The sequence below is a fragment of the Ursus maritimus genome, unplaced genomic scaffold (genome assembly GCF_017311325.1).
Source record: "Ursus maritimus isolate PB19 unplaced genomic scaffold, ASM1731132v1 scaffold_1, whole genome shotgun sequence".
NCBI classification, from domain to species: domain Eukaryota; kingdom Metazoa; phylum Chordata; class Mammalia; order Carnivora; family Ursidae; genus Ursus; species Ursus maritimus.
In genome coordinates, this window is record NW_024423343.1 from 64,408,122 (window position 1) to 64,433,353 (window position 25,232).

General features: G+C 35.9%; 1 protein-coding gene across 11 annotated transcripts in view; it reads right to left on the reverse strand.

Annotated features, from left to right (window-relative positions):
- The window catches only part of SCN2A (sodium voltage-gated channel alpha subunit 2), an 81,245-nt gene extending 65,990 nt beyond the window's left edge, over positions 1–15,255 (reverse strand). For 6 of the 11 annotated variants that reach the window (XM_008687043.1, XM_008687042.1, XM_040644378.1 and 3 more), the window contains exons 1-6: positions 14,989–15,255; positions 13,999–14,117; positions 3,304–3,393; positions 2,218–2,346; positions 1,551–1,642; positions 402–674 (exon numbers count right to left, since the gene is read on the reverse strand). In XM_008687043.1, the coding sequence (XP_008685265.1) occupies positions 402–674; positions 1,551–1,642; positions 2,218–2,346; positions 3,304–3,393; positions 13,999–14,117; positions 14,989–15,255 (970 nt within the window). Of the gene's footprint in view, positions 1–401; positions 675–1,550; positions 1,643–1,736; positions 1,829–2,217; positions 2,347–3,303; positions 3,394–13,998; positions 14,118–14,988 lie in introns of all 11 variants that reach the window. The other 5 variants (XM_008687045.1, XM_040644381.1, XM_008687040.1 and 2 more) reach the window with 2 other exon arrangements.
- Between the last annotated feature and the right edge of the window lie 9,977 nt (positions 15,256–25,232).

A 25,232-nucleotide genomic window follows, 5' to 3' on the forward strand; every position in this document is an offset into this window, starting at 1 on the left:
CCAAATAAGGCCAAGTTATTTTTCCCCAGTCTTCTTAACAATGCATTTGTTTCAGCATAATACACCGAAGAGTTCAAACTATTGATTTATTTACTACATGACTGAAAACTCCTTCCTGATCAATGCTTACCAAATACCAAATAAAATGGTATTGCTTTCAATACTGTCTTAGGAAAAGATAACACATTTTCAAATGATAACTTTTATTATACTGATTGATAGGTAAGGAAAAAGGAGTAAAATATCATCATATCATAAATATCATTTGATTTCTGTATCACGTGTGTTATCTTAAATTGCTTAAGTCATTTAGTTCACATTAAAATTGAGACAATTTCCACTATATGTATTTCTTTAACTAAAGGACTAAACAACTTAATGGTTAAAAGAGTATATCTTACTTTTATCCTCAATATATTCATCCCAGTTAAACATGCTCACTGTCCTATTGAAAGTGGTACCGTTCCCATCCAATGAGTTATTAAAGAAGGAAGTGATGTTTATTTCAAAGGAAGAATTATCTGGGGGCCATTGCAAACATTTATTCCGCAGGTTGCCCATAAACAGCTGTAGTCCTATTAGTGCAAACACGCTCAGACAGAACACAGTCAGAATCATTACATCAGAGAGCTTCTTCACCGACTGGATCAGGGCCCCCACAATGGTCTTCAGGCCTACGAATAAAATCAGAGGGAGGAATGTCAATATACTATTCAACAGCTATGTTATCAACAAAAACATCATGAACTTGTCCTGGAAAATAAAGATGTCATGCAGAATGCCAACAATATTAGTTTAATGTTTGTGATTGAATAACATTTTCATGAAAAGCCTGTAGCTGGTGAAAATGAATGAAAGCAGAACTTGTATGTTCGTTAGAAAACTGTGAATGGAAATGAACCAAAAGTATATTTCCAAATACCCCTTAGAGCAAAAGAAATGATTTTGTTATTCATGCTTAAACACCAACCTTGTGTAAATATTTTGCTTTTATTTGCAGATGTCTTACTCCTTAACCTCTTATTGATTTTAGAAAAATCTTTATGAATAGAGTAGTAAGAAATCTTGAAGTCAATGGATTATGAGGTTATATATTTGCGAATTCTGCAAGCTTGAATATGGGTTAAAAAAGGAAGACATCTGAAAACTGAGCCCCATGCAGCACTCATGCTATCTCTTGCTCTTTCATTTATCTGCAGATAAGAACATCACCAGTTTTCGACCTCAATGGTCAAATTTGCATCAGTCTGAACGCCTCATAGTTTAGCCTCTATGCGGAAAGCTTGATGTTACAGGATGCAAACCATGTAGCCTGTTACTGCAAATGCCTCATGCAAAGACCTGTTAAACTCAAAGGCTGATTTAGAACAGTTTTAAAGAAAGCAAGAAGTAAAAGCAAAGAATCAAACCCATCCAAAATATGATGTCCTGATTCTTGCTTTTTTACGTATTTCTTTGCAAAGTGTGACAAGCAAAAGGCTTATGCACAAAAGCTGTGATTGTAGCACCAATGCAGTAAAGTCAGCCTCGGTGTTTAACCTAGCTCTCACCTGGAATGACTGAAATTGTTTTCAGTGCTCGGAGAACTCTGAATGTTCTCAACGCTGAGACATTGCCCAGGTCCACAAACTCTGTCACATATCTGTAATAGGGAGTTCACACACAACACAATAACAAAACACAAGAAACAGTTGGAGATATAAGGGGCCTACCACCTTATACCAGTTTCTTCTTACCTGGAATTACAGAAATAGTTTTCAAAGCTCTCAAGACTCTGAAAGTTCGAAGAGCTGAAACATTGCCTAGGTTTACAAATTCTGTTACATACCTGTAGAATTAAATCAGAGTTATTCAGAATTTAGGGAAATCTAAGTCTATGTTGGTCTTTCATCAAGACCTTTTCAACTTCAATGACCGTTGCCATCAGATTTCCCAATTAAGAGAAAAATGGCATTGTTTTCAATCATAGTCTATGTTACTTGAGAAACTTCATTTTATTACTTTATAGTGCTAATTGAATCCAAAGTTATAAAATTAACTACTAGATTCCTAATTTTTCCAAAGTGCATCATTTGATTAGAAGAAAAATATTCTAAGTTCACATGATAACTAAGAAAAATGCTTGATCTGTCAAGGGAAGCCACTGAGGAGAAATACAGCATAGGCTCCCACCAGTGATTTATTATTCCAGGATGGAAAATGTATGAAGATACTCACGCAAAAGTAATGACTGTGAAATCCAACCAATTCCATGGATCCCGCAGAAATGTGAAATCTTCTAAACAAAAGCCCCTTGCAAGTATTTTTATAAGTGATTCAAAAGTATAAATTCCTGTAAAGGTGTACCTGAGAGGAAATAGCCAAGCCCACATTAAAGATGTAGTAGGTAATTGACAAGTACATGTCTTAAAGGAAACTTAACAACAACAACAAAAAATTAGAAGCTTCTGTACAGGTCTGTACTGGTCTCCCCATGATGTGAGCTTAGGAAGAGTTTAAGGCAAAAGAAACATTACATTCTGAAAGACATTCTCATTAACTATAAGTAAATAAGCATTGTATTTGCTACATTAACTAATTTGAAGGCCCAAATAATATGGTTCTATAAGATGATATTACCTGAAATACACTAGCTTTCAGTCTGATTTAAGCAAATAGGTATTAACCTCCAAATTAATGAAGCATTGTGTTTAATAAAATATGTGTCATTAAGAGCCATGAAATATATACTAATAAAACAGCAAGGTAATAGCCGGGGTGCTTGGGTGGCTCAGTTGGTTAGCTCTTGATTTCGGCTCAGGTCATGATCTTATTAGGGTTGTGAGACTGAGCCCCTCATCAGGCTCTGTGGTCAGAGGGGAGTCTGCTTGAGGATTCTCTCTCCCTCTGCCCCTCCCCCCGCTCTCTCTAGCTCTGTCTTCTGCTCTCTAAAACAAATAAATAAATCTTTAAAAAAAACGGTGATAGCCATGAGAAAAAGAACATACAAGCTAAGTATAACTTTTATCATTGGATATTAGTAATCACTGATAATATTCAAAAGAGTATGAGACTCACAAGGAAGATAAAGGGCTACAAATATTGGCAGTCAAACAAGTGTAGGGATTTGAGCTAATGAATGAGCCGTTGCAAGCTTTGTCCTATGGGAAATTAGTGGTTGAAATGATCCTGAGTCATTGTTTAAACTTGTCTGGTGTAGAGTAGCTGGTATGATTTGCTAAAGAAAGTGATAGGGTCTCAAGATAGTAAATTTGCAATATAAGGGATAACAACATTGAAAAATATTTTTTATTTTCTACTTACTCCACATTCTTTGTCCAGTCTGGAGGGTTACTCATGGTCATAAATACACAGTTGGTGAGAATAGTGCACATAATGAGCACATTGAATAAAGTAGAAGAGTATTGTCAAGGAAGACAAAAATTCAATGGAAAAATCTCACTTTTATGCCCCACCATGCCTTTTACACTATGAAGCTTAGAATTTTTATGCTCTTATTATTTTATTCTTGAGTCCATCTTTTCCATTTCTGTAATTCAACAACCACATATTTAGGCCATGTCAGGCAAAGCTCTCAACTATTTTGAGGCCATTTAGGTGTTTGTTAGTAATTTAATATAAAGAGATGGGTTCACTGGTAAATAATTTATCAATTTAAGTTTTTTAAATGACAGATTTACCTCAACAACTGAACTGCAAGTTCAGCATGTCTGTAAACTACGACAAAAATTCAACAAAAGAATTTAAGTGATTACTTAAATGCATTATAATTCTATTCTAAGGATCATTCTGGTAGAATGTTTTTAATATGATCCTTTCTGCATGGAGTGTATAATATACAGTAATTGCTCATAAAATTTTGAATAGTAAGAAAAGATGGCTGGTATTAGTGATGGCATTTCTTGGGTGTGTAACTGTGGCCAAATTACTTATTAATGTACCTAAGATTTGGTTTAACTCACTATAAAAGTGAGAAAAAATAACCATTTCACAGGATTGCTGTGAGGATCAAATTAGTTAAAATACACAAAAGCTCCTACACTTAATGTGCCTGGTAAAGAAAAGATGCTCAAAAAATCACCTTCCTAACTTCCTGAATCATAGAGAACATTCCTTATAACAAACATCTGGTTTGTGTCGCTGTACCCACTTTGCCTTTGTAGACACAGCCAATGCTCTTCACTTTCCTTTATTGAAAAACAACAACAAAAATTGAGAAAATATTTGGTAGTCAGATAATTAAAATGACTTCCATAAATAAAATGACTTCAAAAGCATAAGAAAAATTCAGTTGCAATTATGTAAAATGACAACCTTTATCAATGTAAACTTAGACACAATGATAAAAATCCCAGAAACTGAGTAGATGCTGTTCATAACCCTTCTTACTCTTAATTTTTATTATAAATTTTCATATTACTTGCACATAACAAAACAGTAACATGATTTTAAGCACAGTAAAATAGGACAGTGAGTAGCCAAGTTCCATTAATCTATAATGGAAGTTTCTCTGCACTTAACAACTGCCGTTAGACAAAGCCATAATTCATTTTTCGTTTTTACTAACAGTGATATAAGGCATGTGCTTAATTCTCAGCTTGTTCAAATGCATCCACATTAAAAACAGTCCTAAGTGAATGATGTGGATCAGCCACGTGAGGGCACTAGAACCTAGAGAACACTTTAGAAAAACATCATTTCAAAGAAGAAACACCTACTTTTTCTTAATTGCTAGAAATAAACAAAAAGTAAAATAAATGTAAGATGATTGCTATTAGTATATAAAACTAGATCTTCTGTGTCTGCTAGCTTGCTAGGTCCTACGGGAGAAAACAACTCCTTTTGTCAGACTGGCACCATTCTAAATTCATGGTTGTGAATCTGGCCAGTCCTCTACACAGTCTTGTATTTCTCACTTAGCTCCATCTCCGACCCTCTGCAAAGACAATTCCAAACATTCTCCAATCTCCTCTGACCTTTAACCCTCTTCCTCCTTCCCTCCCCACCTGAAGCTGATGTCCTTATTTCCTACTTCACTGAGAGAATAGATAGCATCAGACTGCCAGATCTCTATTTCTCACCCCCAAGCTGATAAACTTCTCTGGAGGCTTCTGGACCTATCCTTTCTTCCTTCCTGTTTCAATGGGGAAAGTTTTCAATGCCCCCACTCATACTCCAGACACCTTCTTTCCAGAACACTTCAGAAATCTCTTATCTCTTTTTTCTTTTATCTTTATTATCTCCCACCCTATTGGGAGCTTCCTATCAAAAGCTTACTAGCTATTCTTTCTAAAGATGGCAGACTCTTCGTATTTTGTCAATAAACAAAAGGGCAATTTTGTTCTTACTTGACTTGCTCTCTCGGCAGTATTCAGGAAGGAAAATTCTTCCCTCTTTCATTAAGTTTTCTTCCCTTCCCTTTATTGAAATCCTAATTCTCTGGTTACCTCATGCCTCACGGGCAACAACAATTTCTTTGCATCCTTTGAAATGCAGCAATTCCTTTTTGAAAAGGAGACAGGATATCTCAGCCATTTCCCCCCTCTCCTGCTATATTCAGCCTAGTAGCGTTCATCAACAAACATAGGTTTAAGTGTCATTTATGTATCCACCATCTCAACTACTTGTCTCCAGGTTAGACGCCTCTTCTGAACTCTACACAGTCAAGTGTTTAAATGGCATCCGGTCCTGGGTTTTTCTCTCTCCGTAAACCTCTACATCCAGTTTAGCACTAAATATTGTCAAGTGTACCTTGCTGTAGCTGGATTCAGGGCACTTTTGCATCCCCACATCACTACACAGTCCGATGCCACCGAGTGTAAGTTAGATTATTGCAGTTTCCTCCAAACTGGTCTTTCCAAATCTATGTTTAGTTCTTTTCAATACATTCTGCATATTGTGCTAAAATGACCTGTGTAAATGTAATTCAGATGATTTCAATAGTTTTCCACTATTCTTAGGATGATGATCAAATGTCTTAACACAGCCTAGATTCCAGAAGGTCTGACCCCTGTCTGCTCCTCTAGTTTTGCATTCTTTATTTATTGTATTCTTCACTCTTAATTGCACTCTCCCATGATACTGTAATTGTTTTAGATCATCTAATGACATATTCTCTTCCTCAAATAAGGGTCTTTGCAAATACCACCTCTTCTCCCTGGAAATGCTCTCTACTACACTATAGTCAACTCATACTTGTTCTTTAGTACTTATTTTAAAAAAGATTTCTAGTAGAAAGTTTTTTACCATAGTACCTCACCTGTTCAGGTCTACAAGTTATATATTCCCATAGCATCTTATATTATTCTACCAATGATTAATTGTAATGCCAACCTTTTCTTCCACTAGACTATCAACTTCGTGGGGGCAGACACCACGTCTGTAGTGTTCACCACTAAATTCTGGCCATTTTGCACAGTCAGTGGACTACTGAATGAAATAAAATTTGCAACTCATTTATTACTAAACAGAATAATATTTTTCCTTTATAAGGATTTTTGATGATGTATTGATACGATATGGGATAAAAATACAGCATGAAATTTATCTTCATGTATATTGAGTACACAAGTTTCTACACTTTGTTTTTTGAAAGAGAGTACAGAAGGCAAACATAAGTGGAAATTAATAGCCTCATGGGATTTATGTCACATAATGATCTGAGCCATGGTTTTATGACCCTTAAAAAATATTTACTCTTTATAATGGTAGAATTTAATTATATATAATGAAGTAAAATATAAATTTCAATATTATTAGACAATAGAAAGAGTGATTATTGTCTCATAAGTCACAATTAATAAAGCATTTATGCTCAGACAAGAGTTTTCCACATTGCATGACTATCCTCTTAATAATAAAAAAATACACTTAAGTTAAAGATCCTGACAGGCACTCAGGAAAAGAAAGCAAATAAAACTATTTTGCTTTTAAAGCAAAATAAAAGATAACTAGAGTTAGGTTTTCTGCTTTTGATTTAATAGGCATTGCTAAATAGGGGGTGTATCAGAATTCATCAATTTTTAAAAATCGCTGTGGATTAATTTCATCAGTCACATACTTTTAAAACTCTTGGCATTTAGTGAGTGACTTTTTATAAGGTTTCAGATAATCATAATAAATATACAGATATTAAAAATGTAGGTATGGATTTTTTTTGGTGATACCACATGTTGAAAAAGTATAGAAACTCTACATCAAGGCAGATTTCAAGGGGAAGAACTAGTAATAAAACGTGTAAATCCTACATTATTTTCTAAATATATAGGCCAAGACATCAACAAAGTATATTTTTAAAAGCATAATGTATCCCAGATCAATATTTCCTTAAGAGCCTTGGTATATAAAATATAATAGAGGCTGACTAACCTTAAATAATTTCAGGAAAAAATTGATCCTTTTAATCTATTAATTTATTTATACCAGGTAAAATATGTTAACCTGTGATTAATACTGCCAGTTGGCAAATCTAAAATATTTTATGGTTTCACTCATTTGTGGAACATAAGGAATAGCAGGGAGATCAGCAGGAGAAGGAAGGGAATAATGAAGGGGGGGTAAACAGAAGAGGGAATGAACCACAAGAGACTACTGGACTCTGGGAAACAAACTGAGGGTTTCAGAGGGGAGAGGGGTGGGGGGAAGGGCTAGCCCGGTGATGGGTATTAAGGAGGGCATGTATTGCATGGAGCACAGGTGTTACACGCAAACAATGAATCATGGAACACTACATCAAAAACTAGGGATGTACTGTACGGTGGTGACTAACATAACATAATAAAAAATTATTATAAAAAAAACTAATGATGTACTGTATGGTGACTAACATATCATAATAAATAAAAAAAATATTTTCTGTGTGTATATGATGAAAAGAAACCCCCAAGTTTGTACTGAACATGGCTTATGTACCCTTTGACATGGAACCTGAATATTTAAAATACTGGCCTACCTAGCCCTAGCTCCGTGTGGATAGGATGGAGAAACGTAAGCTTTAAAGCACTGAAGGACAGACGAGATGTATCCTTTACCAACCACATGGGTTTCAGCAAGTTGCTTAATTCTTGGATGTTCAGTTTTCTTATGTAAATACAGTACTAATGCTTTCCTTAGAGGATACAGCTACTTTTATTACTACTAATCATTTGCTTATTGAATATAAAATGTAGGGCATTTCTTTATTATTCTTAAAGAAGGGAAAGTCATTGTTTGTGAGTCTGTTCAGGGACTTTGTAATGTTATATAACGTCCAGAGATGTTGCAGAGGAGTTTTTAACTCTACACCAGAGGGGAAACACAGTTTAATGTTAGAGTTTTGTTTTGTTTTGTTTTCTTAACATAAAAATGAAAAATTCAAAGCAGAGTAGGATAGGCCTCTTGCTACATATCAGTGCATATTTCTAAGCTAGCAGAAATACTAACTAAAGGTCACATATATACTTTTAACTCTTGAGTTGTTTCATTCTATGATTAACCCTCTTCCTAACTATGTGTTAATGTTAACCATCTTCCTAACTATGTATTAATTCATGATAACTTTTGAGCCTTTAAAGCAGGGGAAATGGAAATCATAAGTTGTTCCCCCTCCTCTCTTACAGGCCTACATAGTTCTTTTCAGGGAAAACCAGAACTTTTTTTTATTTCTACGTGGATACCGTATAATTTTGGAATGAGCTAAAAAGCCTACTTCTTATTTAATGAATTAGCAAGTTGAAGCCACTGAAGATAACCTTTGGAATGCATACAGACAGCGAAATTGGCATGGCACCTAGTACATTATACCTGAGAGTTGTCTTCTGTTGGGTGGAAGATGCAAAGAGCACTGGGCTGAGAATGAGAAGACCTGGTCTGACTGGGGCGCCTGGGTGGCTCAGTCTTTAAGCGTCTGCCTTCAGCTCAGCGCCTGATCCCAGGGTCCCTGCTCCGCTGGAAGCCTGCTTCTTCTTCTCCCACTCCCCCCGTTTGTGTTCCCTCTCTCATTAGCTGTCTTTCTCTCTGTCAAATAAATAAATAAAATCTTAAAAAAAAAAAAAAAAAAAAGAAGAAGAAGAAGACCTGGTCTGAAGTTTTAGCTCTCCCACTGATAAAACATGTAGCCTTAGAAAGGGAGTAAACACGTCTGGGACTTAATTAAATCGTCTGCAAAATGAGAAGGTTGCACAATCACATTGTGTTTTAGTCACTGACAGCTCCAAACTCTGGTGCCATATAAACATTTTCTTTGCAATGTGAAGCTGGAAGAAAGCAGTGATTTATACAGAATTCGTTGTGGAATTTCTTAATAGTACAAGAGTTTTCCTTTACTAATCTTGCAGCAGTTGCTGCTAGAATTGTAGCTACTACAACCAACAACAGCTATCATAGCAACCATTTATCAAGTGCCTACTACGTATTAGTCATGATGCCAGGTACTTATCATACATTTTATTATTATTAATGTATAAATTTTGATTCCAATTTTATAGATGGAGAAACTGAGATTCAGAACAGTTGTAATACCTTGGCCCAAGGTCATAGAGCAATAAGTAAATCTCAGAGGTGGGGTCTGAATCCAGGTTTTCTGATACCTAAAGCTATTTTTCATTTTCCTACTCTGGGTGAATGACAGGCAGTCTGCACTAGTTGTATGATCTGGAGTGTTGCATATCTTTCTTATGACTTTAAATACCATCTAAATATTGATGTCTCCCAAAGTTTTATCTCCAGCCCAACCCTTTCCTGAACTCCAGACTTGCATTTCCACCCAAGTACTCAGCTCCTCCACTGAATGTCTAACAGCCCTCTCAAAAACACATTCAAATCTAATTCAATTGCTCAGAAAATCCTGTCACCTCTTCTGCAAAATACATCTAAGTTCAATGCCATTTTGTCACCCTCATTGTTTCTACCACAGTCTAAGCCACTAGCATCCCTTGCCTTCATAATGGCAGGAGGACCCCAATCAATCTTGCTCCCAACCTTTCCCTCCATGCAGTCCATTCTCCACGCAGCAGCCAGAGTGGTATTTATAAAATGTGAGTTGGGTTATGATATTCTTCCGCTGGAAATCCTTCAACCATCACTCTGCATCTCATTCAGAGTGACTTTGGTGTCCTCATTGTGGCCTACAGCTGCAGCCCCTGCCCTCCACTCTCATTGACCTCATATCCTACTACACCCTGCCTTCCCCACTTCGCCCCATCACTCTGGACTCCTTGCTGTGTCTCCCTGCTGAACACACCAGTTGTACTTCTATCTTTATACTCTGCCTTCACATTTGCTATTCTCCTTACACTTAACTTTTCCCTAGATTTCCATGTCTCACTCTCTCCCTTCCTTCCGATCTCTACTCAGATGCTATCTTTTTAGGGAAGGCTTCTCTGACCTAAAATAGTACCTTGCTATTCTTCTCTTTTTACACAGCTTTATTTTTCTTAATATCTCTTATCACTAGTTGACATTGGATTTATTTTTCTCATCTTCCTCCTCTCAAACACATACACATACATGAACGTAACTACATCAAAGCAGGAATTTTGTTTTGTTCAGTGTTGCATCCTAATGCCTAGAACACCTGCCATATATTAGGTACTTAATAAATATTTGCAAATGAACAAGTAATGAGTAACAAATGCAAAATAAGGTGGAATATGCACATTAATCTAAAATAATAAAAACTGACATGAAACACTTTTAAAACTCTGATAAGGAATTTTAGGAATATGGATCATTTTTAACTTGTTTATTATCTAGAAAATATAACCATATTTTATTTAACTAGCAAAACAAGATACTAGGCATATCAAAAGCATTTTCAGCTTTCAAAATACACCCTGGCACAAATATAGTAAGCATGAGTATAACTTCTCATTCTGCCAAAGTCAAGAAACAAAGCTAATTTGATATTCAACAGTTCCTAATGAAGATAACAGCTCTTTAAGAAACAAGACAGGATTTTCTTTGGAAATAGAGATATTAGTCTAGGCCTAAAATATAAATTTCTTTATTGTGAATAGGCATTTTCTGGTTTTTAAATTAATGATAATAAATACACAATGACCTCTTAACTATGCGCAAACCCGCCATTACCATCTCCAAGCATTTTAACCTTACAGCAAAAGGCATGTGCTTGAAGTCAGAAAACCAGGATTTGAGCATACGTAGGGCTTGTGTTGAGAAGAATAAAAGACAAAATCACTAGCAGAATCACTTGCAAACCCTACAGTATTATACACATCAAAGTTTACTAGGCTCTCCCATCAAGCATGCCACTATCGCCAAAAGGCTAAAGAATTCATTTATCTTAGACTTTTGGTCCACTTGCTTTTTCTATTCTTATATCTTTACTCCAAGATGAAATATCCGAAATATAGTATTTTAATTCAAGAAATTAGAGATTTTTAAAAATCTTCTTTTTCTACCTTGGAAGAAATTTGTGGCTTATCAGCCATTTGTAAGCGTCTTATCACTCACTTTAGCAAATCTTAATAGGTTTACCTGGCTGCCTTCACATAATTCACATCACTACAGGCCTCCAAACAACTCTGCCCTTTGAAGATTTTCTTCTGGGAAGCAAGTGCAAACCCTCAAATTCAAGTTGTCTCAGTTTCCAGAGAGCCCCCACCATAAACTATGCCTTTAATGCCTGGATCCTCTAATCAAAACTTCTAAAACTGTCCTTGTCCTCTACCACTGGGTGTCTCTTTTCTCAAAGGGTCTTAAATTAGGACTCATGGGTTCCCTAACTTCCTAGGATTTTCTGGAGTGAGATGATGGCTTTCGTGACATTTTCTAAAAATTACACAATCTCCAGACAAAAGATTTAAAATAAAAACTGTTTTTTTCTTTAATATTAGCTTTCTTACTTTCATCCTATCACTCAGATTCAGGACAAAATAGTTTTTTCTGACCTATTCAGACCTCCCATTTTGTTACTTGTTTTGCTTCTAATTTTCTAACCTCTGGCTCATTAGTCACTTATTTATTCAATGCATACTCTCCTAGTTATCTACTCTTAACAGAGTGTTGGACATAAGTTTGAGTTTTCACATAATTTCATATAAACATAAAGTTTACATAAAGGGTATACAGTTATCTGATAACATAATAAACAATTTATGGAAAGATTTACTTAGTGCAAAGATTACAAATATCCAAAACATAATAATAGACCATAATTTATAATTCAGGAGTCTCAAATCTAAATCTCAACTTTATTATTCATTTCTAATGCTAACTTAAAGACCTTTATGCCCCATACAATTGGGTTCTCTTTCTTGAAAAATAGAAATAAGGGAATGTTATTCCTTTAGATAATTCACAAAAAAAATTATTAAATCTTAAAGCATAAAAGAATAACGAATTAAAATATGCTGATGTCTATGCAAAGGACATAGGGGAGGAAGAGGAATAAACTAGATGTCAAAGGGAGACTGAATTCTAGAATGTCATGCTTCTGAAAACTTCATCTACCATACTGCTTGGCAAGTCTGGGGACATGATTTACAGCCCCTCCACCCAGAACTGAAATGAGTTCCCTGTACTAAGCTTATCCCCCATCTTGAATTCCTCACTTCATCTAATTCAAATATTTTCCTGGACTACTGGAGGAAGTAGGCTTTTACACTGAAAGTCTTACCATGTCATAGAATCCCTGGACTGATCATGTCATGGAATCCCAGGCAATGACTCTTTCTAAAGAAGAAACAACATTAAAAGTTGCCCTGAGACTCTGCTTAGATTTCAGTTTCCCCTTCAGGAACCTTACCTATGGTTCCTGATGCGTATCAATCCTCATCCCAAGGTTTAAGTGTTCTTCCTGTAAATGCCCCTGCCTGGCAAAGCCCCAGTATTTCAAACCTTTGCTTCTTTGGTTTTCCCAGGGCTGGCTGTCAGTCAGACCACTGTCCTTCACCGAAAATAAAACCTCTCATTCACAACTACTCTATTTAACTTCTAGGAGTAAATCAAATTACCTTCTCCCACCAAGGTGTCATCAATCTAATTTCTGGGAAGTTGCTACTTCAATAAGGAGAATGAAGAATAAAATGAGGATGTATATGGCTTGACAGACAATAAGCCTTTGGAGAGAGACAGTTGTAGCAGAATCTTTGACTTGAATGAAACACAGGAACAAGTGAGAAAAGGAAGGAAGGAAGGAAGGAAGGAAGGAAGGAAGGAAAGAAGAAACGAAGAAACGAAGGAAGGAAGGAGGAAGGAAGGAGAGAGAAAGAGAGAGAGAGAGGGAGGGAGGGAGAGAGAGAGAGAAAAAGAAAGAAAGAAAGAAAGAAAGAAAGAAAGAAAGAAAGAAAGAAAAAGAAAAAAGGAAAGAAAGAAAAGAAAGAAAAGAAAAGGACGGAGGAAGGAAGGAAAGGAGGGAGGGAAAGAGAAGAGAAAAGAAAAGCAAAAGAAAGGGAAAAAAGAAAAAGAAAGAAAGAAAATAGAAAATCAGTGGGATACTGTTGGGGGAAAAATTAGAGAGATATCTGAAAGGCTAGTGTGTATACAATTACAACTGTGAGCATTTACTCACTCAAAGCTTTCAAATGCTGAAATAAAAAGCAGAAAGTTGTACAACTCAGATCAAAAAGATATAAAATCGTGCAATTCAGATCATGTACATATTTTCCAAACGTGAAAGCAGTAAGGAAATTAGCTCATGGAGTTCACCCATTGCAAAACATTGTAAAATATGAAGACGTGTAAAAGGAGAGCCTGGTAACATGATCGATATTAATGAAGAAGTCTTAGATGTACAGCAATTCAGAAGGAAGCAGAAGAGGACAGAAGAAAGAAAGAAGCAGTGAGTCAGGAAGAGGGGAACTACTAGAAGATGAAGAAAAGGGGTTCACTTACCAATGATCCCATTTGCAATATGCTAATTGTTCAGTAAGAGGAAAGAAAAAAAAAGAGCACATAACATTGCCAATCACATATATTTTTTAAAAAATTCCCAGATCAATAATTCAGTCAAAGAACAAAATCATAATCATAATAAGCAACTATTTGAAAAAAGGATATGAATGTACCAAAATCTTAATAGCTAATTTTCTAATAGGGTTGAAGGGAGTTAAAATGTACAGGGCAGGGGTGGCACTGAATCGAGAGATTGCTTTCCCTTTATTCAATACTATAAACGTCTGAAAAAGAAAACACAACACATAAAACAGAATTTAGGATCTTAATATTAAAATTAAGAACATTTTAAGAGAAAGGTGAGACCATCATTTAAAATTTTGCCTTAGAAAATACTATAGTAATACACTAATTACCAACATACGACGTGATGATAGGTGCTTTTTCTTTCTGTGCATTAACTTTCCTAAATTTGGTAAATGACATGAGGATTTAAAGGAGAAAAAAACAAAACAAAACTTGTAGTCAATGCTGTAGGAATTCTTAGCACCTTTCATCAAGTTTTGATATAAGTATTTTAAAACTATATTAGTAATTCACAAAAAGCATAAAAATGAGGCTTTGATTACTTCATTTTGACAAAAAAATTTCATGAGAACTTCAGAGTTTACTACGTGTGTTTTGGATGAGCTTCTTTTGGGGGTACTTAAGTCACCTACTGTTATCTCTCCTGCAGAGAGCCGTGGAAAGGGCAAAGTGTATGGTATGAAGGCATAATCCTGCTACCGATCAAAGTAACTTCCATAGAGCTTGGAGTTGTAAGAAGGAATTTAAATACCACTTCTGGAAATATAACACTCGTTTTCACTTTTTGCTTCATCACACTGTAAAGTGAGAAGACTTTTGCCCTTCCTCAGTCACCCAACCGCATGATGCCTCTTCAGTTCTATTTGTCCTGGGAATACAGATTCAAATGAGTACTTCCAAAAGACTTGTAGGATAATGGGTCCATTACATGCTCAAGCCCACCCAGCATCCTAGTGATGCTTCAGACAAAGGCGAGGAAGCATATCATTCTTCGCCAGACATCTGTGGGACTAGTCCAGAACCAATTAGGAAGTAGGGAAANTAAAGACAACTTGACTAAAAACTCACTTTCTTATTGATATAGTATGGGTCCAGGTCTTCCAAGGGCTCTGACACCATCTCTGGAGGAATGTCTCCGTAAATAAATGGAAGAGATTTCCCTGCCTCCAAGTCACTATTTGGCTTTGGGCCATTTTCATCATCCTCATCCTTACGCTCTTGTTTGGGTCTCTTAGCTTTCTCTTCTGCAATCCGTTGTTCAATAGCAGCAAGGGATTCCCTGGTAAAGAAGCGGAAGCTGTCAGGTCCTGGTGGTACCAGCACTGACTGTGCCATCTTTTCATCCTGCTCCTTTAATCACTGTTTAGCGCCTTGCATAAGAAAGTGCTATGGAAACAAGAGAAAGAGAGAGAGAGAGAGAGAGGAGAGAGAGAAGCAACAGTCATTAGGATAAAAGGTAACTGTGGCAATGACATGATATTGAGATAAAATATATAAACCAAGCTATCTGCAATGTTTTACTAAGGAAGCTATATCCAGGGGATTCTTGTGCATGCATTCATTTGCTTGCATGAAGAGCTGTCTTTCATATTCAGTAGATGTCTATGAGGTAATCTAGTCTCCCACTCCCAAAATGTTTTAAGTGAAAATATCCAATTCGGAGCTCGGAAATGGAGGATACTGGTTTGTGCCTGCTGTTTCACTTGTGTGAATATTTTGGCAGCCATCTTTTTCAGCATCCTTTCTGAAAAAATATCAGAGATCCAAAACAAGAGATGAATAATCACCCAAAATTATAGAACCTGGGCTATGCAAGGATTTTGCATTTACCTCTCCATTTTTTTACATGTTCCTTTTGGCCTACTTTTACACCTTTAATAGCTTATTCAAAATCAACGCACCTAGTAGAGAGCTCTGGAAATCCTGAAATGCCAGGCTATGGAAACATAGGTAGATACTGCTTGAAAGCAAGGGAGCAGGAAGGAGCGGGGGATGCCCGACTGCATTTGGAATTGCTCGGAAGCTGCACAGGAAGGGATCCAGCTCCTGCCAAACTGGGCAGGAAGTCATCCACGTCAGAGGTCTGGATCTTGGACCCCCCTGGCTTAGCAACCTGCTGCTACCTAGTATAATTGCTTCTTAAATTAACAAATTTGCAGTACTTAGGAAATACTGTAGAATTAGTTCATTTTCTCAAATAGTGCCCATTTCATAAAAACCTAAATAGCAGATTTAGACTTGAAAAAATAACAAGTTTAAGACAGTTTATCTTTTAAACAAACTCCTTTTTTGTTGGTCTTTGGCATAATATAAATGGAGGCTTACAGTGTTCTAATCATACTTCACCGGACTAACATATATAACTTAACAGAGCACACCAATCATTCCAAATGTTATCTCTGAACAGTGGCAAGAGTTTCTATGATTTTTGAAATCATTCAACCAAAACCTTAACTCCTGAATGCCATCTGTATATAATCACTTACCTATTTTTCCTTCTTTTTAAAATATCTATCCATTGTGACCCCTATCCTACAGGAATGAGAATTGCCATTTAATTATATGAAGTGCATTTTTGAAGAGTAAATGCATTAATATCCAGATCATTTCTGTAGCATCTGCCAGATCAAACAGGGAAATTTAAAATAACATAAGCTACTCTACCGTTTCTACATTTTTTTTTCTGAAGTAGACTAGGACCTTTCAGCCACTAGCTAGCAGACTGCCCTCTCAGTATCACACTGCCTCCAAAACATCCCTCCTTTACCTCACCCATCCCCAGAGACCCTCATGCCTCGACAGACATAGGCATGAAGAAGGTCCGTGCATACTCCATGGAGGAAACTGCCATGCCTGGATGCTCTAACAGAAGAGACATGCTAAAACATGCAGCCAGCAGCTTCAAAATGAAAGTGGTCCTCTGCAGATCCCCCCAAGGATTCTACTGTAAAGGTAGAGAAGCATCACAGACAATAAGCATAATAAGAATATTAAAACATTACCCCTGCAGAATCTTTTACACCCAGAGTTTGGGATTGATAAGCTGGCACCAAGAAGACTGCAGCTAAAATTCCATCATTCTTTTTTTCTTTTTTTCATTTTTTTTTTTTTTTTTTAATTCTCCTTCAAAGACCACACCTAACTTCCTGTAAAAGGATTCTGGTAACTGAAGTAAGAACAGGCATTTCCTGTTTGGGGACTACAAAATGGCGTTATTATAACTACCACTAGAGGGCGGGGGAACTGTGAAGAGAAACCCCTCATCGTGTACCTACACTGAAGCAGCCCAAAGCTTTCACTAATGGGGCTCTGATTTTTCACAGGCTTTTTGTAGAGCAAAACGCTAAGACTTTGCTGATTTCAATCATTAATTTTGCTAACAGATTAAGCTTCTGTTCATGCTTTTTATTTGCTAAGCCAGAAGTCATTCAATCAAAACAAATAATTCAAATTAAAAGTAAAAAAAGAAAGTAAATACTGAATGTTAAAAATAAAAACTCATAAAAAGGCAATTATATTAATGCAAGTCTTGCATACAGTGTAATTTAACATTAGCCTCAGCCCCAGAGTATCTGAAATCCAATAAAGTGCTTTGCTAATTCAACAGAGATGGTCTTTGTGCTATACAAATAACCTTTCTCTAGAAATAAAATAACCCTGATGAGACACCAATCCTATTTTAACTCTGATTTTAGTGGCTGAAAAGCAGCCAGAAGAAAAATGAAAAGCCAGTGAAATCCTAAGTGTTAATCTTTCAATTAATGATAAAGTAATGATTTGAGGACTTACTATGTGCCAGTCACTGACTGGGCTAACATGTCTGCATGTACCGTATCATTTCGTCCCCCCCACAATCCTATCAAATAAACACTTTCACGATCCTGATTTGAAAACTGAAGAAAGGAAGTACACAGAGGGTAGAAAAAGTCATCTAAGATCATACATGCAGGATCCAAACTGAAAGTCCGACACCAAAAATCTGTTAAGCTTATTCAGTCATAAAAAGAAACACTTGCTCATGCAACTAAAGCCTGAAATAAAGATTAAATAAAAATCAGGCAGTGGTACCAATTATAACCAGAAACAGTCCTAATTATTAAATCAATGTATTTTGCATATTTTCTAGTTTCAACATTTTCATTAAAAATGTATTTGTCGGAACTGAGCATAGAGAAGATACAGCCAAAGATAATTTTTTAATCACTCTAGCAGGTCTCTTTTGGTTACAAGAGACAAAAGAATGACTCACACTGGCTTGAGAAAGAAAGAAAGAAAGAAAGAAAGAAAGAAAGAAAGAAAGAAAGAAAGAAAGAAAGGAGGGAGAGAGGGAGGGATGGTGGGAGGGAGGGAGGAAGGAAGGAAGGGAGGAAGAAAAGGTGGGAGGGAGGGAGGGGAGGAAGAAAGGAGAGGACGGAAGGACAGAAAAGGAAATTCATTAGGGGAAGGTTTATTGTCTAGGGCTAGCTTTAGGCATGGGATGATTCTGGAACACAGCTGACATTACCAGCACTTAGTTATGCTGCATCCTTTGGCTTTGACTTCCATGGTGATAGCTTTTCTAGAGATTCATTCCTTATTGTAGTAGGGTGCTATAGCAGCTCCAGCCTCCCAACCTCCCAGACTTAAATCCAATAGGAATAAAGATCCAGAAAAACTCTCTTTGCATCTCACTGGCTCCAGTTGGGTCACATGCCCATCCCTTAAGTAATCACTCAGTCCTAGCTAATGCTGTGCTTTGTGCTTTGATTGGCCTCCCCTAAAGCAAACGCTTTACCTTTGGAACTAGCAGGAAACCTTGCTTGAAACCTACGAAGAGTCAGGACTGTGGTGGTGGTATAGGAACATTCCTCAAAAGCAGAGTTGGAATACTACCACTGGTGGATGGATACTTGTCAACAAAAACAGTAACTGTGTACTCTAGTCACATACTGGTCATATTTGCAGTGCCTCAATACTTGGTAATATTATAAATGTCAGAAGATATATATCTATGTATACATATATTTCTAATGAAAATGGTAAAGCCAGAAAATATGCTATATATATGCTAGAAAATATGCTGTACGCATATTTTTACTCCATTTTCATTAGGAAAAGATATATTTTCTATGTGTACCATCTTAAAGACTTAGAAACTAGACAAGATGGTTAGAAGATTCTTTCCCCCAAATAAGTTCTCCTACTGTAATCATATATTCCATAAATCTCTATGATGAACATTAGCTTCATTTATCAAATGAATACATGAATATTCTGGTCTCACTTTACAAATGTGCTTAATAATAGGCTTTTGTATAACAAGATTCTAATTCAAAAAAATAAATTAAGGAGTAAAACAATTACAAAATGATTTGCCAAATGTATCTTTTGGGGGAGGTTAACCATAATAACACATACTGCACTATTTTTGTGAGGCACTATTTTAAGAACTATAAAACCATTTAATTCTCAGAACAACCTGATGAAATGATGCTGTGATTATCCCCATTTAAAACATGAGGAAACCGAGGCATTAAGAGGTTAAATACTTTGCAACATGCATACGATTTCACAGCTGGAAACAGTAGAGTCAGAATTCGAACTCATGCTCTCTGGCCACAGAATCCATGTGCCTAACCATTATGCAATGCTTCTCCAGCCTTCCAGGTTCTTTCCAGGAAACACTTGCTATCAGGAACACCAAGGTAATGTACAGTTTCTTTGACATCATATTAGTTGTAGGCTCACCCATTTCTGTCCCATCAATCCTAGCTAGTGAATGTGTCCTAGGATATTTAAAAGGGTGAACACGAAATGTTTTACCTAAACATCCAAGATATATGATGAGCAACATGTGAATATTTTTTCCATCTCAAAAATACTGTATGCAGTACAGATTTGAAATAACAATCATAGTCTCTTATTTCTGATTTCCCAGGATGATGTTTTCAGACAGCCTGCACATTAGCTTTTCTTCCATTTGTTCTTGTTAACACCAAACTGACATTTTATGAGAATGCTAAATGGCATGTTACACGAAGTTTTTAAACTTCATTCAGTTGCATTACTTTGCAGACAGGTGATTTTATGTTACAACTTTTAGGCCAGACATTATATTTGGAAGACTCATAAGTAATTGGAAAGGCAAACAATATTATTTTAATTAGTCAGAAAGGAATGAATATTATGAATTAGACTTCTAAATTCTGGTAACATTTTTTTCCTTGCAATCCCGTCTTTTAAAAATTATTCTCACTTATAAAAGAGGAACATTAGTTTTCTAAATTAAGATATAAAAGAAGCCATGTTATTATACATGATGACATCTACAAAAATAAGAGTTATATGAAAGATAGAGTAATAATAAAACAAGGATTTGCAGTAAAAATAGCATACGACTCTAATTTCTTTCCACAAAGATTCACTTTATAATAATTACTCTAAGGTTCAACTTATACTAAAAAAAAATTGGCTTACTTAATCTCACAGACAAGGAAATAATTATATAATAGTTTATGTTATAACTAATGGTTGTGGATAAGTGCTCAAAAAATTTAGAGGATTTTTATTCAAGAAAGCTGAGAAAGACTAGGAAATGTCTTTCTGAAAGTTATCTTTTAATCCTATTTTACAACTCATTTTTAGTTTTCTTCATTACATTAGAATAATGCTGGAAACATTAAGAACATACTTGCTAAATGTTATCTGAAGATTTATTTTTGGATTTTCTAGTTTCCTTAATCCATACATTTCAATCTATTTTTTCAGGAACTTTTTGATTGTCACTTACTGTTTTTTTACATCTTTTTCTCTTTAACCTCGATCCACTCGCTCATTTCTATAACTAAGAATTTCCATAAAAGGGAGAAAGTTCTGAGCAATCAGACTTACATGTTTCTCCACTATAGATTAAGAACAGAACATAATTGAAAATGAAAGACATAGGCTCAGTATGCACTATTCAGATAAATCGTCATTTTTCTTTCAATTCTAGGGTTAGCTCCAATATGAAAAAACTTATTTTCAGTATTTTATATTCATATTATAATTGTTGAACAATATCCTTTATAAAAGTATAGTCATTCCTTTAGATGACTTATATTTTTAAACATTATTTTTTTCTTTAACAGATATGCACACCAATATTATCAGATCATGATGATCCCTAGGAAATATCCAGTGTAGTAAATAATCACTTCACATCCAACTTTCCTGGGAAAAAATAAATTACATATAATGACATATGCCTGTATCTTCATGCAAGTATTTTTATTCTATTGCAGGTAGGCTGGCAACATGGTTTTACATCCTTTTTTAATCTTTAGATATATTAAATGCGTGTTAGTAGACATCCATGAACTACCTCAATCCTTCCTAAATGATTTATCAGCTGGAAGGCCACCTCTACTCTGATTACATATTCGTTTATTTTTGACGGCTAGATTATGCTAGAATCACAGAATTCCAATTCTGGATTTAATAAGCAAGGAAGAAAACTTCCCAAGGCATGGTCTTCCCCATAAGGTGAAAAATTGTTCCAAATGCCTGAATATTTCCAGCTCAGCTGTCTTCATTCCTTCCATTTTGTTGAGGACCTCTACCTATAATTTTTCCCCTCAGCCCTCACACTCTTCAGTGGGGGAGGAAAAAAAAGCAGCCTCTAAACACCTCAGTGTGGTAGTGGATCTGAATGTCTGGGCATCATCCCCAGGAAAGAACAAGTAGGCAGAGCCAGGAGCAGAAGGTCTTTGAAATGAAAAACAATGCTCAAAAAATAGCTACATTCCAAAATATCCTAGATACAAAATTTGTGTGTGCGTGTGTGTATGTACATGTGTTTGCCTCAGACAGAGAACTAGATATGAGAGAATGAGACCAAAAGAGACCATGGATTTGTGTCTTCATGTCATGTTAACATGATCTAAATTCTGGCACTCTACTTCGTTCTTGATATTAGTTATCTCATTTAATCCTTGTGATATTTTGTAAGGGAAGTAGTGTTGTTGACACTTTTCTAATGGGGTGGCGATCCGAGCTTATGGAGGCTGTAACGAGGCACTGCCACACAGAGCCAGCATGTAAACTCACATGTGTCTGATTTCAAATTCTAAATATGCTTCATCACCCCATTTTCGGAGAAACGTACCATTGATACACCAATTGAGAAGAATAAGGTGAAATATGTCTGATTTTTTAAGTTACTGGATCCCTATCTATATCTGAAATATTTTCACAATACCATAAGCCCGCTGCTATTAAACTGGTGACCTACAAGGAAAAACTGAGTTTCCCCTTATAATCATGTTATTGTGGGGTTAGCTTGACTTCTGCCAGAGTAAGACTTAAACTCTCTGAACCTTAGTTTTCTCATCAGTAGAAATCAAGGCTCATTTTGAGTTTTATGAAATAGATTTATACAAAAAAACTAAGCAGTTTTCCTGGACATAGTAGATGCTAAATAAATGCTGGTTTCTTTTTTCCAGAGACTCCTTAGTGATGTTTATCAGTTCTACTTTTTATTAAAGTTACACATAAAACCTATCTCCCCTATTAGCTCATCTTTCTTATCTTAACCCATCTTTCTTTGTGGTTTTTCCAAAATGTCCAGCCTAGTACATCACCTGAGATAAATTGTCCAGTATATCATTGGTGAATTAACAGTTGTAGCCCTATATTATTCAGAAGCTCTCTTGTTCTTTTCACTCAGTACACTTTCTTTTCTCACCAGTATATATTTATGTGTCATGACATCAGCCTTATTCCAGGTTTCCAGTTTCTTTTTTTCTTTCAGTTATACAGGGCAGTGTAAGTGACTCGATACATTTATGGCCCCTCCACTGTTTGAGCTTACTTTATCATTCTTAAAATCAGGCTACTTAACAAAAGTCAGAATACTCTCTCTGCCGCCTCTCCTCTCCACTAAACATGCACGCACTACACCTATGTACATGTGCACACATACACACTCACACACACATGCTTGTTTCTGCCTCTGTAGCTTATTTCGCCAGCCCAGACAGTTCAACAATCACTTATTTACCTTCCCAATCTTTCAATTTCCCAGGTGCAATTGCTCTGAAACAGTTTCTTTAAGAAATCTTCTTCCTTTTCTGAATTTCCATTATACGTAGAGAAACAGTGACATTTTTCTTAATGCATTCCTATACATACATTTTTCTTTGCTTCAATTCACTCCCCAAACTACTGCTAAGTCAACTTAATGAAAGTATAATCTTCTGTTTGTCACCCTCATCCAAGAATCTTCAACCATTCTCCATTACCATTCATATAAAGCACAAATTCCTCTCCATGACATTTAAAGAATGCTCCAAATTTCCTTTCCATCTTATTACCTGTCAACCTCTACTAGCACTTTACGGTAAAGAAGAACTAATTTGCCCAAGTTTTCCTAAACCTGCACCCTGATCTTGGTGTTTCTACTTCCAAGTTGTTGCTTTCGTTGTTTTCACAACCTGAAATTCACTACAATTCAACCTGACAAGACAATAGCAGTTTTAGGTCTCAAATGTTACAATTCCCATGAATATTTCTAGATTCTTTCAGCCGGGTATGGCTTTTTACTTTTTCAAACTCAATAGCACTTGCTTCTCACACACTATTTGTCATATTTAAGTGCCTTTAGGTAAGGCTATGATATACTCCCTTTGTGACTCTTGAAGTACATATAAAGCAATACCCTGCACATAGTAGATACTCAATAAAAGAAGTGGATAACAGACAATTTCAAAGAGACACAGTTTTAAACAAGCTGTCATGTTGCAGGGGGCCTAGATGTGCGAAAAGCTCTTCTGACTCTAACGGACAGATCGAAAACAAATATGAATGTTATAGGAAAACAATTTTTGATTTAATATAAATAATAATGTTCAAATTCTTAGACTTGCCTTAAACAAAGTGGCTACTTTTTAATAAATAATTCTTAATTACTAAAAATATTCAAGCAGATACTGTAGAAAGGATGCCTGTCTGGGCTAACAATTGAAACATGTAATAGCAAAATACTTCCAACCTCCAGATTCTATGATTACCTAAAATAAATAAATAAAAAATAAATAAAAAATTTTTAAAAGCATTAAATTATCTTTTACTAAGGGAAGAAAAATGAAGACAGAATAAATTAATTGCTAAGGGTTTTTACATAAATTCTGGATTAGAGATAACTCAGCATCCAGAAGATGTTCACAGAACATGTTATCTCCCTAATCAGTGCTTGGCTCTGGGCCTCATGAGGGCAGGGGGCTTATCTGGGCTTGCTGACCACTCTCCAGTCTCCAGTGCTCATTGCATCATGTGGTTTCTCTATACATATATGGTACTGAATTAAAAATGAGACCTAACTTGCATTTGTATCACTAGATCAAAAGAGGTCAAAGAGAGGATATAGTAAAAAAGGATAATACCAATAAAATCTTGCTTGTTTTTAAAAATACATTTAATTACTGTTTCTTGGACGGAACTAAGAAGACACTGAAGGGCAGTTCTTCCTTTTTAGGATCAAGAAATAATCTATTTGTCTTTGTTACCAATTGTAATAATACATTGTAAAAATACACTGTAAACAATGTATTTTCAGCAAATATGTCAAAACATGTGTCCAGGAACATGTCTTCCTTCTTAAGTTAGTTACTTTGTAGGTCCAGGGAGTTAAGCCAAAGGTGCCATGGCTCTAAAGAGTTTTGGATTTCCTTCTTTTGGTGTTGCCAGTTATCTTTTTAGGGAGCTAATTTACAGTTCTTTTTTTTAACCAATTATTTTTGGCACTCAGTTTGTAGCTACACCTGATTTATGCAACATCATCGATTTTGAGGGGCTCTTGTTGACTTACTACTATTTGGTGGGCACCATGCTTTGAAGAAAAGGCAGTAACTTTGGAGCCAGATAAAACTGGTGTGCGTACTTCTCTGCTACTTTCTCGCTGTGCTTCTTTCGGCAAAGGACTTGGATTATAGTGAGGATTAAATTAGTACAATACTCACTACACATAGCAGATGCTACTTATCCAATTTTTCCCGATGCCCTTAAAGCTCTTACACATAAGCACTTACACATAAGCTGAATGAATAAGACCAAATATAAAGCTAGAAGCCTGATATTTCAGAATTTGCAATGCAATGTATCATTTAACAACAAAAGGCAACTTTTTAATTTATTTTTTAAAACATTTTATTTACTTATTTGAGAGAGAGAGAGGGGAGGAGAGCAGGGTGAGGAGCAGAGGGAGAAGCAGACTCCCCACCGAGCAGAAAGCCCGATGTGGGGCTCGATCCCAGGACGCCGGGATCATGACTTGAGCCGAAGGCAGCCGCCCAACA